General features: G+C 38.4%; 1 protein-coding gene across 1 annotated transcript in view; it reads left to right on the top strand.

Moving 5' to 3' along the window:
- Window positions 1-12,824, top strand: part of ENKUR (enkurin, TRPC channel interacting protein) — a 31,765-nt gene that overhangs the window by 4,695 nt on the left and 14,246 nt on the right. Inside the window, exons 2-3 of the mRNA XM_052651254.1 lie at window positions 4,078-4,223; window positions 12,085-12,308. Of these exons, the coding sequence (XP_052507214.1) occupies window positions 4,078-4,223; window positions 12,085-12,308 (370 nt within the window). The remainder of the gene's footprint in view (window positions 1-4,077; window positions 4,224-12,084; window positions 12,309-12,824) is intronic.

Genomic DNA, 12,824 nt, shown 5'->3' with positions numbered 1-12,824 from the left:
AAACATTGTATATAGAGGAAGAAGGAAGGTCAGCAAATATTTCATCAGAAAACACAGGAAGCCAATTTAAAAGTCCATAATGCACAAGAAAGTGGTATGAGCTGGAAATTTGGATTTACACAATGACATAAAGATTACATAAAATGGTAAATATGGCTTCCCAGGCAGCTCAATGGTAAAAGAATCCACCTGCCAGTGCAGGTGTTGCAGGAGACAAGAATTTGATCCCTGGGTCAGGAAAATTCCCTGTAGGAGGAAATGCCAGCCCACTCCAGTATTCTTGCCTGGAGAATTCCATGGACAGAGGAGCCTGGTAGGCTACAGCCCATAGGGTCACAAAGAGTCGGACCCAACTGAGCATACACACAGGCACACAGATGGGTAAATGTTAGTTGTTTTTTTTCTTTTTAAATTTCTTTACAATATACTTAGCTTTTTAAGGGGAAAATAACCACAATGAATTACAGATTTTATAACACTCATAGAACCCTAGGATAAAGATGGGGAAGGGGTAGAAGCAAGTATGCTTTTGTGAGGTTCTTATATCCTGTAGTATAATAATACTTGTAGTATAATAATACTTGAAGGTAGACTGTGATGAGGTAAACATATATATTGTAAACCTTAGAACTTCTACAAAATAAAAATAAAAGATAAGACAGCACAAAATAAGGAAGAACCAGCAATGGGATATGTAGAAAACAATAGCAAGACGGAAATTTTAAATACAAACACATTTTTAAAAATCACATTAAATGTCAATAGTCCAAACAATTACAAAACTGTTAGAAAGGATAAAAATTCTATGTTCTCCATAAGAAAACCCCCTTAAAAAATAAAGACACAAGAAAAAAGTCAAAGAATAGACAAATACTGTATTATCATAAATTAAAGGAATACTGGATTGGTTATATAAATATCAGAGTAGATTTTAGACTATAGAATTTTAAGAGGGCTAAAGAGTATTACTTTCTAATAATGAAGTGATCAGTTTTTCAAGAAGTATGCTAATTCTAAAGGCCGTGCACCTACTAATAGAGCTTCAAAATACATGAAGCAAAAGCTGACAGAATTAAATAAATCCACAGTTGTAATCAGAAATTTCAACATCTCTCTTTCAATGATTATTAGAACCCTTGAAAATAATATCCAACCTGTTCGTCCTGTCAGTTATAGAACAGTCCAGCCAACAGCGGCAGTGTACACTTCCTTTTCCAGTGTATATAGAACATTTACCAAGATAGACTGTGCTTTGTGCCATAAAACAAGTGTCAGAAAACTTTAAAGGATTGAAAGTTTACAAGCTATATTTTTTTAACCATGATAGAAATTAATTAGAAATCAGAGAGATATCTGGAAAATCCCCAAGTATTTGGAGATCAAGCATAACACATCTAAACAAACTTCTAACACAAACACATCAGAAGGGGATTTAAAAGGTTTTTGAGCTGAGTGAAAACGGAAGCATATCAAAATTTGTGCTATGCAGCTATGAAGCAATGCCTAGAGGGAATTTTTGGCTTCTATTAGATAAGTCATTTCAGTCACTCAGTCCTGTCCAACTCTTGGCAACCCGATAGACTCCAGCACACCAGGCTTCCCTGTCCATCACCAACTCCCAGAGCTTGCTCAAACTCGCATCCATCAAGTCAGTGATGCCATCCAACCATCTTTTCCTCTGTCATCCCCTTCTCTTCCCACCTTCAATCTTTCTCAGCATCAGGGTCTTTTCCAGTGAGACGGTTCTTCGCATCAGGTGGCCACAGTATTGGAGTTTCCGCTTCAGCATCAGTCCTTCCAATGGATATTCAGGACTGATTTCTTTTAGGATGGAGTGACTGAATCTCCATGCAGTCCAAGGGACTCTCAAAAGTCTTCTCCAACACCACAGTTCAAAAGTATCACTCAGCTTTCTTTATAGTCCAACTCTCACATCCATACATGACTACTAGAAAAACCATAGCTTTGACTAGACAGACCTTTGTTGGTGAAATAATGTCTCTGCTTTTTTTTTTAATTTATTGATTTTTTTATTGAAGGATAATTGCTTTACAGAATTTTGTTGTTTTCTGTCAAACCTCAACATGAATCAGCCATAGGTATACATATATCCCCTCCCTTTTGAACCTCCCTCCCATCTCACCCCTCTAGATTGATACAGAGCCCCTGTTTGAGTTTCCTGAGCCATACAGCAAATTCCCATTGGCTATCTATTTTACATATGGTAATGTAAGTTTCCATGTTACATTTTCCATACATCTCACCCTCTCCTCCCCTCTCCCCATGTCCATAAGTCTGTTTTCTATGTCTGTTTCTCCATTGCTGCCCTGTAAATAAATTCTTCAGTACCATTTTTCTAGATTCCATATATATGTATTACAGTTCACTATTTATCTCTTTCTGACTTACTTCACTTTGTATAATAGGCTCTAGGTTCATTCACCTCATTAGAACTGACTCAAATGCATTCCTTTCTAATATGCTGTCTAGGTTGTTCATAGCTTTTCTTCCAAGGAGCAAGCGTCTTAATTTCATGGCTGCAGTCACCATCTGCAGTGATTTTGGAGCCCCCCCAAAATAAAGTCTCTCACTGTTTCCATTGTTTCCCCATCTGCTTGCTATGAAGTGATGGGACCAGATGCCATGATTTTTTTAATGTTGAGGGTTTTTATATATATATAAATTTATTTAATTGGAGGTTAATTACTTTACAATATTGTATTGGTTTTGCCATACATCAACATGTATCCGCCACAGGTATACACGTGTTCCCCATCCTGAACCCCTCTCCCTCATCCCTCCCTGTACCATCCTGCTGGGTCGTCCCAGTGCACCAGCCCCAAGCATCCAGTATCATGCATTGAACCTGGGCTGGCAACACGTTTCATATATGATATTATACGTTTCAGTGCCATTCTCCCAAATCATCCCACCCTCTCCCTCTCCCACAGAGTCCAAAAGACTGTTCTATACATCTGTGTCTCTTTTGTTGTCTCGCATACAAGCCAGCTTTTTTACTCTTTCACTTTCATTAAGAGGCTCTTTAGTTATTCTTCGCTTTCTGCCATCTGCTTATCTGAGATTATTGATATTTCTCCTGGCAGTCTTGATTCCAGCTTGTGCTTCATCCAGCCCAGCATTTTGCATGATGTACTCTGCATATAAGTTAAATAAGCAGAGTGACAATATACAACCTTGACATACTCTTTTCCCAATTTGGAACCAGTCTGTTGTTCCATGTCCGGTTCTAACTGTTGCTTCTTGACCTGGATACAGATTTCTCAGGAAACACGTATAAGTATAAATGTTTAAAGTCAAATAGCTAAAATTGTACCTTAAGAAACTTAAAGAGAAAAAAACTCCAAATAATGAGATATGTAATGATCAGTGCAGAAATCATCGAAATGGCAAGTATGAACATTAGAGAAGACTTATAACCTAAAGAAAAAGAACAAAAGAAAGAGAGAGGAGAGACACACTACCAATATCAGAAATGGGAGAGGTTACATCATTATAAATGCTGCTGCTGTGGCTGCTGCTACGTCGCTTCAGTCATGTCCGACTCCGTATGACCCCATAGACGGCAGCCCACCAGGCTCCCCCGTCCCTGGGATTCTCCAGGCAAGAACACTGGAGTGGGTTGCCATTTCCTTCTCCAATGCATGAAACTGAAAAGTGAAAGTGAAGTCACTGAGTCGTGTCCTACTCTCAGAGACCGCATGGACTCCAGCCCACCAGGCTCCTCCATCCATGGGATTTTCCAGGCAAGAGTACTGGAGTGGGGTGCCATTGCCTTCTCTGTTATAAATGCTACAGATGGTCAAAGAGTAGTAAGTAAATACTATGATCATCTTTATCCTGGCACTGTTTTATTAGAGTAAAACTTTAATCTAGCTTGCCTAAGCCTGATGGACAGGGCTCAGATAATTATGCTTAATGGCTATCACCATTGAATATAGATATATATTATAGAATATAGAATATAGCTATATGTAAGTTAGAAATGTATATCTTTTTGAAAACTTTATATGGTTTTTATTAAAGATATAAATGCTACAGCTTTTTTTTAAATTTTAGGTATGTGTCAATTTTTAAAGCAACTGTAAAAGATGACATGCAAAAATTTAAAACTGCGATGAAAACTATGGGACCAGCAAAGCTTGAAGTACCTTCTCCAAAGAATTTCCTGAAGAAACATTCAAAGGAAAAAATTCTACCACCCAGTAGGTTTTATCACTTTTTAATTTTAAAAGTGTTAACGGGTAATTTAACTAAAATTATCTTATCTGTGAATATTAAATGTTCACAGTAATAACAACTTTAGCTCATATTAAACAGAATTTTAGAGGCTAGGAGAAAGCAGAAATCAGGAATATAGTACGTCCACTGTAGTATTCCTAGCAGCATTATTTAGCCAAGACATGGAAGCAACCTAAGTGCCCATCAGCAGATTAATGGATAAAGAAGTTGTAGTATATGTATACAATGGAATACTGCTGCTGCTGCTGCCAAGTGGCTTCAGTTGTGTCCGACCCTGTGTGACCCCATAGACGGCAGCCCACTCAACCATAAAAAAAGAATGAACTATTGCCATTTGCAGCAACATGGATGGACTCGGAGGGTATTATACTAAGGGAAATAAGTCAGACAAAGATGTAAACTTTTTGATATGACTTATATATGGAATATAAAAGAAAACAAACTGGTAAATAAAACAAAAAAGAAGCAAACAGAGTAAACTAGTGGTTACCAGTGGGGAGAGCGAAAAGAGAAGCAATAAAATAGGGGATTAAGAGGTTCAAATTATTATGTATAAAATAAGATACAATGCTATATTGTATAACAAGTGATATAGTCACATTTTATAGTAATTATAAATGGAGTATAACCTTTAAAAATTCTGAATCACTGTAGTGTACACCTGTTACTTATATAATATTACAAATCCACTACAATGAAAAAATGTATTTTAAAAAATTCTCAAAAACCCCACTATGTAGAAGAAGAGAGTAGAGAACACTAAATTTCCTCCCCCGAAGACTTTCCTTTTGAAGGTGCAAGCATCTTGAACTACATCTTGGACTATATGATAAAGCCCCACCTCGAGCACCACCCACCATCTTCAGATCTAGCCATATGACATCAATAACAAGCAACAATTACAAGAGTTCTAAACCCCAAATGAGCAAAATTGCTTGGCCTCTAAACCTTATCTAGTCTTTTTTCCAGGAAATGAAAATACAACCATTGCTATCAGTTGTCAAAGCAATGACCAGTCTCATTTTAGCTTTGAGTATGGGGCTTTAAATTTCTCAGATCTCGAAGACCATTAGGACAATGAAAGAATTAGATGTAATGGAAGAGGCTTCCTGAATGAGAATCAGTTTCTTGGGCATGCTACCTGTGCAGCCACACTGGGCCCCATGCTTCAAAGGACCCCACACTTGGTTTAATGCTCTGCTTTTGTAATCTTGAAATTCCTAATAACTTTTTATCAAGGAGTCCCACATTTTCATCCTGTGCTGGGCCTCACAAATGATGTAGTCAGTTGTGGTCATAGAGCATGTGGATATTGGGGGAACGGCCATCAGAAAAGTGGAGAATAGATGAGAAAGAATTTGTGACAAGTGTGCATGAAGCAGCTTCTTCCCATCTTGAGTATGTCTTCCCTGCTGGTTTTGGATAATAAACACAAGAAGGGCAATGAGTCTATGTCTTTTAAAAAGTTAGCCTCTTCCTATCTTCTTGGATCAAAGAACTAACAAACACAGTATGTCAAGCCCAAAGAGGGTATCACCTTTTGACAAAAGTGTAACTCCTTCTCCCTATGGCAATGGTTTGTGTCCCACAATCCTCTCATAATCCATATGCCATGATAAAGGATGAGGGCATTATTAGGAAAGATGGAAGAAGCAAGTATGAAAATACAATATTAACGTTTAAATTCAGGTCTTTGAAAGTCTCGTCTTTTCCTTGAGTGTTATTTTGCAATGCACAACCGCTTGAGAATACTGCTGCTGCTGCTGCTGCTAAGTCGCTTCAGTCGTGTCCAACTCTGTGCGACCCCACGGACGGCAGCCCACCAGGCTCCACCATCCCTGGAATTCTCCAGGCAAGAACACTGGAGTGGGTTGCCATTTCCTTCTCCAATGCATGAAAGTGAAAAGTGAAAGTGAAGTCACTGAGTCATGTCCAACTCTCAGCGACCCCATGGACTGCAGCCAACCAGGCTCCTCCGTCCATGGGATTTTCCAGGCAAGAGTATTGGAGTGGGGTGCCATTGCCGTCTCCGTGAGAATACTGGAAAATCTTAAAATAGAATTTAATTCCTTAAGTGCCTTAGGACCAGCGATATTACTTGGGTCCTTATGAATATTCACCAAAGTTAAGCATATTACATAGAACAACTACCAAACTGTAAACCCTAAGTTTCAAATAAGAAAAAAGAGATGAAGTCTGTCTCTCCTCTTATAAACATTATAAGGTAGTTCACTTCAGTTCAGTCGCTCAGTCGCGTCCAGCTCTTTGCGAGTCCATGAACTGCAGCACGCCAGGCCTCCCTGTCCATCACCAACTCCCGGAGTTCACCCAAACTCATGTCCATTGAGTCAGTGATGCCATCCACCATCTCATCCTCTGTCGTCCCCTTCTCCTCCTGCCTTCAATCTTTTCCAACATCAGGGTCTTTTCAAATGAGTCAGCTCTTTGCATCAGGTGGCCAAAGTATTGGAGTTTCAGCTTCAACATCAGTCCTTCCAATGAACACCCAGGACTGATCTCCTTTAGGATGGACTGGTTGTATCTCCTTGCAGTCCAAGGGACTCTCAAGAGTCTTCTCCAACACCGCAGTTCAAAAGCATCAATTCTTTGGTGCTCAGCTTTCTTTATAGTCCAACTGTCACATCCATACATGACCACTAGTAAAACCATGACTAGCCTTGACTAGACGGACCTTTGTTGACAAAGTAATGTCTCTGCTTTTTAATATGCTATCTAGGTTGGTCATAACTTGCCTTCCAAGGAGTAAGCGTCTTTTAATTTCACGGCTGTGATCATCAACTGCAGTGATTTTGGAGCCCCAGAAAATAAAGTCAGCCATTGTTGCCACTGTTTCCCCATCTATTTCCCATGAAGTGATGGGACCAGATGCCATGATCTTAGTTTTCTGAATTTGAGCTTGAAGCCAACTTTTTCACTCTCCCCTTTCACTTTCATCACTTTCATCAAGAGGCTTTTTAGTTCTTCTCACTTTCTGCCATAAGGGTGGTGTCATCTGCATATCTGAGGTTATTGATATTTCTCTCGGCAATCTTGATTCCAGCTTGTGCTTCTTCCAGCCCAGTGTTTCTCATGATGTACTCTGCATATAAGTTAAATTAGCAGGGTGACAATATACTGCCTTGAAGTACTCCTTGTCCTATTTGGAACCAGTCTGTTGTTCCATGTCCAGTTCTAACTGTTGCTTCCTGACCTGCATATAGGTTTCTCAAGAGGCAGGTCAGGTGGTCTGGTATTCCTATCTCTTTCAGAATTTTCCAGTTTATTGTGATCCACACAGTCAAAGGCTTTGGCATAGTCAATAAAGCAGAAATAGATGTTTTTCTGGAACTTTCTTGCCTTTTCCATGATCCAGCAGATGTTGGCAATTTGATCTCTGGTTCCTTTGCCTTTTCTAAAACCAGCTTGAACATCTGGAAGTTCACGGTTCACATATTGCTGAAGCCTGGCTTGGAGAATTTTGAGCATTACTTTACTAGCATGTGAGATGAGTATAATTGAGTGGTTGTCTGAGGATTGTTTGGCATTGCCTTTCTTTGAGATTGGAATGAAAACTGACCTTTTCCAGTCCTGTGGCCACTGCTGAGTTTTCCAGATTTGCTGGCATATTGAGTGCAGCACTTTCACAGCATCATCTTTCAGGATTTGAAATAGCTCAACTGGAATTCTATCACCTCCACTAGCTTTGTTCTTAGTGATACTTCCTAAAGCCCACTTGACTTCACATTCCAGGATGTCTGGCTCTAGGTGAGTGATCACACCATCGTGGTTATCTGGGTCATGAAGATCTGTTTTGTATAGTTCTTCTGTGTATTCTTGCCACCTCTTCTTAATATCTTCTGCTTCTGTTTGGTCCATACCATTTCTGTCCTTTATTGAGCCCATGTTTGCATGAAATGTTATGAGGTAAAACAAACACAAAAATTCATTGGCCTTAAGAATAAAAAATTTGGGGTTTTGCGAGAGCTTAAAGGTCCATCAAAATAAGATAAAATAAAAGCCCATGCAGTGAAACAACATTTTAGGTAACATAGGCCAAACAGCTACCAGTCTCTTTGTACATATGCTGCCATTTTGAACACAGTAACTTGCTAGACACACTGAAAAATACCTACCAGGTTCTCTGAATTCAAGTAGTGGAATATCTGCATGACTACAAGACCCTGTTGATATTGCCATTTTGTTATAGCCTAAAGTGAAAAGTGAAAGTCAAAGTCACTCAATCATGTCTGACTCTTTGCCACCCCATGGACTACACAGTCCCTGGAATTCTCCAGGCCAGAAAACTGGAGTGAGTAGCTATTCCCTTCTCCATGGATCTTCCCACCCCAGAGATCGAATCTCCCACATCGAATCTCAGCGGATTCTTTACCAGCTGAGCTACCAGGGAAGCCCAAGAATACTAGAGTGGGTAGCCTATCTGTTCTCCAGCAGCTCTTCCTGACCCAGGATTTGAACCGGAGTCTCCTGCATTGTAGGTGGATTCTTTACCAGCTGAGCTACTAGGGAAGCCTAGAAAGAAACCAAATCATTTGGTTTTCAGATTTGGCAGTTAATTGTGGTCGTAGAGAATATAGGTATCAGAGGGAATAATTTGTGACTAGACATACTCATCCCTTTTTCCAAACCTGCCCCCATTGTCTGCAAAGAGTCAGACATGCCTGAGCGACTAAGCAGAGCCCCATTGCCATCCTCCACTCTCGGGTTGATAGATAAGATGATGCTTAGGTAGGTACACCATACAGTAAGATGGGGGTAGGCTTTAGGCTTCATGCAGCGCACAACCACAAAGCAATATTTATAATTTACTTACTCAACTAGGAATGAGTGATCAGTCTTCCTAAACTGTTGCTTTATTTTCTGAGAATTCACTTTTGCCTCTTAAATACATTTCTAAAGCTATAGTTAAGGAAGTCATCTGCATGCACTTTCAACTCATAATTAAATTTGGCTTCTAAATATTTCTCATGTGAACTTATAAAAGCCTCTGGTTTTGAATTGAAAGAGACACGTGTACCCCAGTGTTCATTGCAGCACAGTTTACAAGAGCCAGGAGATGGAAGCAACCTAGATGTCCATCGGCAGATGAAGGGATAAGAAATTTGTGGTACATATACACAATGGACTATTACTCAGCTATTAAAAAGAATGTATTTGAATCAGTTCTAATGAAGTGGATGAAACTGGAGCCTATTATACAGAGTAAAGTAAGTCAGAAAGAAAAACACCAATACAGTATATTAACACATATATGGAATTTAGAAAGATGATAACAATGACCCTATATGTGAGACAGCAAAAGAGACACAGATGTAAAGAACAGATTTTTGGACTCTGGGAGAAGGCAAGGGTGGGATGATTTGAGAGAATAGCATTGAAACATGTATATTATCATATGTGAAAAAGATCCCAGTCTAGGTTCAATGCATGAGACAGGGTGCTCAGGGCTAGTGCACTGGGAAGACCCTGAGGGATGGTATGGGGAGGGAGGTGGGAGGGGGGTTCAGGATGGGGAACACATGTACACCCATGGCTGATTCATGTCAGTGTATGGCAAAAACCACTACAGTATTGTAAAGTAATTAGCCTCCAATTAAAACAAATAAATTAATTTTTTTTAAAGCCTCTGGTTTTTAGGCAACCTGGTTATACCATCCTTACTTGGGTATGTTTAGTAGATGGGAAATATTTGGGTTGTAACATGTTTGTTCTCTGCTCCAGGCTTTCTAAGAACTCCACAATTCAATTTCTGACCATGTTCACAACATCTCAGTAGTATGTTAAATAGGAAGAAGATAACTATTTTTGTAGGTCAAGAACAAGAAACAATTTTACATATTGTTCAAGCAAATATATACATCGTAGTCTGCATATTACATTTTTTGCATCCCCCACTGTCATGTAAACTCCATGAGAAAGGGGACTTTGTCTCTTTCGTTCACTGCTGTACCCACAGTTCCTAGAGCACTCCCTGGGAACATAGTAAGTATTCAGCAAAAACATATTGCATGAATTAATGACGAATTGACTATTGAAAACTTCCTTTATAATGTTTGTGGGAGGGTATAGATTATCAGGGGTATATTGGTTTGCTAGGGCTGCTACCCTAACAAGTATGTACGTGCTAAGTTGCTTCAGTCATGTCCGACTCTTTGAGACCCTATGGACTGTAGCCCTCCAGGCGCCTCTGTGCATGGAACTCTCCAGGCAAGAATACTGGAGTGGGCTGCCATTTCCTTCTCCAGGGCATCTTCCCAACCCAGATCGAACCTGTGTCTCTTACTGTCTCCGGCATTAGCAGGTGGAGTCTTTACCACTAGTGCCACTTGGAAAGCCCCATGGAGTAGCTTAAGTAGAAATTTATTTTGTCACAATTCTGAGAGCTAGCATCCAAGATCAGGGTGTTTCCTGGAATTATGTGAGAGTCCAGTGGTTAGGACTCTGTGCATCCATTGCAGGGATTATGGGTTCAGTCCCTGATCAGAGAAACAAATCCCACATGCCTCAAGGTGCAGCCCAAAAACAAACAAACAAAAACACCATCAGGACATTTCCAGGGTTCATTTCTTCTGAGACCTCTCTTCTTGGCTTATAGATAGCTGTCTTCTCCCTGTGTCTTCACATGGTCTTCCTGTGTTTGTGTCCAAATTTCCTCCTTTTATAAGGAGATCATGTGTATTTGATTAGGGCTCACCCTAATGACTTCATTTTAACTTAAGTCCCTCTTTAAAACTATGTCCAACTACAGTACCATTCTGAGGTACTGGGGTTTAGGACTTCAGCATATGAATATGGGGGTCAGGACACAATTCAGCGCATAACAAGAGATCAATCCATTTCATAGACCTTTAATAATAAAATATTGTTTTTTTCTTATGATAAAAGTTATATAAAATGATTTAAAAGTTCAAACAGTACAGAAATGAATAAAGACAAAGTACCTAGTAGTTGTGTGTGGGGTTAAGGTTTGAGTAAGGTTTTGTCAAGATAGTTGTTGCCTTTGGTTCTGGGAAATAAAATGTAATTATTTTACATTTTAGCTTTTTGATAAACCACTTCTATGTGGCTGTATCAAAACAGGTGAGTCAGAATGATCAAGTCAAAGAGACTGTGTAAGAACAGCCAGTTTCATCTGCTGCTAATTAAGAGAATGTGGAATAGAGAAATAAGGTAAACTCTGGATAGTAGTTATTTAAGGAAGTGAAATGTAATCAGCGAGGAGTGAATAGGAAACCTCAACAGTATTGGTAATCTTTATTTCTTAAGCCGCATGATGGATGCACAGCTTTACATGATTTTTATGCCTTGTAATAATAATCAATGATAATCATTGTAATGATAATCTGCAAAAAATTTCACAGATTCTTGGACTTTCAATACATCAAATTTGATTTCTTTACTTTGTGATTTTATAGTAACTTTCCTCTGAAAATGATTATTCATAATATTGAAAGTACTCAGAAAAACGTTTTCATGTTTCTTTGAACTTTTTCAATGGGCAAACTGAATATTTGTTGAAATCTTTATAAGCAAATATTTTCCTAATAGCTAATAAAAATGTATTAGCTCACATATGATTTAGGGGGTTTATTTTCTTCCCTTAGATTTTTATATTGTTCTTCAACATATTGATTATTTTACATTTAATATTTTTCATTTATGATTACTGATTTTTACCTTAAATATTTGAATATATTTTAAATACAACTCTAATATACTAATGGTAAAATATCTGGATGTTAAAAATAGTACTGAGTAGACATGTTTATGGTTTAACATTAACAATGGAAATGTTATGTCTAACAGAAAAAAAGTTTGAATGGAATGACCGCAGAAAGCCACCTGTGCCATTGAGGACTGACCATCCAGTTATGGGAATACAGAGTGAAAAAAATTTTATAAATACAAATGCAGCTGATGTCATTATGGGAGTGGCTAAAAAGCCTAAACCAATTTATGTTGACAAAAGAACTGGAGACAAGCATGACCTTGAAACTTCAGGACTGGTTCCAAAGTACATCAATAAAAAGGTAGCCTTATGATATATTAATAAAATCTGATATGTATAAAATAGATAACTAATGAGAACCTACTGTATAGCACAGAGAACTTGACTTGATGCTCTGTGGTGACCTAATGGGAAGGAAATCCCCAAAAGAGGGGATATATGTAAACATATAGCTGATTCACTTTGCTGTATGACAGAAACTAACACAAGATTGCAAAGCAACTATACTCCAATAAAAATTTGTTTTAAAATTAAGTAGTATTGTGGATATCAGCACAGTATTATAAAGCAATTACCTTCTAATAAAAAATTATAAAAATAATAGAGAAAGAAAATAGAAAAAAATTTTTTAATTCAAGGTGAAGATTTGCCATAGATTAATCTATCACTCAACTAGCTAGTTAGCTCTTAAGAGTTAGCTTTTAGCAAGCTAACAGCTAATGTACACGAAAAACAATGAACAAATTCACTAACCTTGGTTATTTATAAGATAATTATCATTTGTTTATATCTTTGTCACATATCCCTATCAATTAAG

The sequence above is a fragment of the Budorcas taxicolor genome, chromosome 13, assembly GCF_023091745.1.
Source record: "Budorcas taxicolor isolate Tak-1 chromosome 13, Takin1.1, whole genome shotgun sequence".
Taxonomy (NCBI): Eukaryota; Metazoa; Chordata; class Mammalia; order Artiodactyla; family Bovidae; genus Budorcas; species Budorcas taxicolor.
This window is presented reverse-complemented; position numbering and strand designations above follow the sequence as displayed.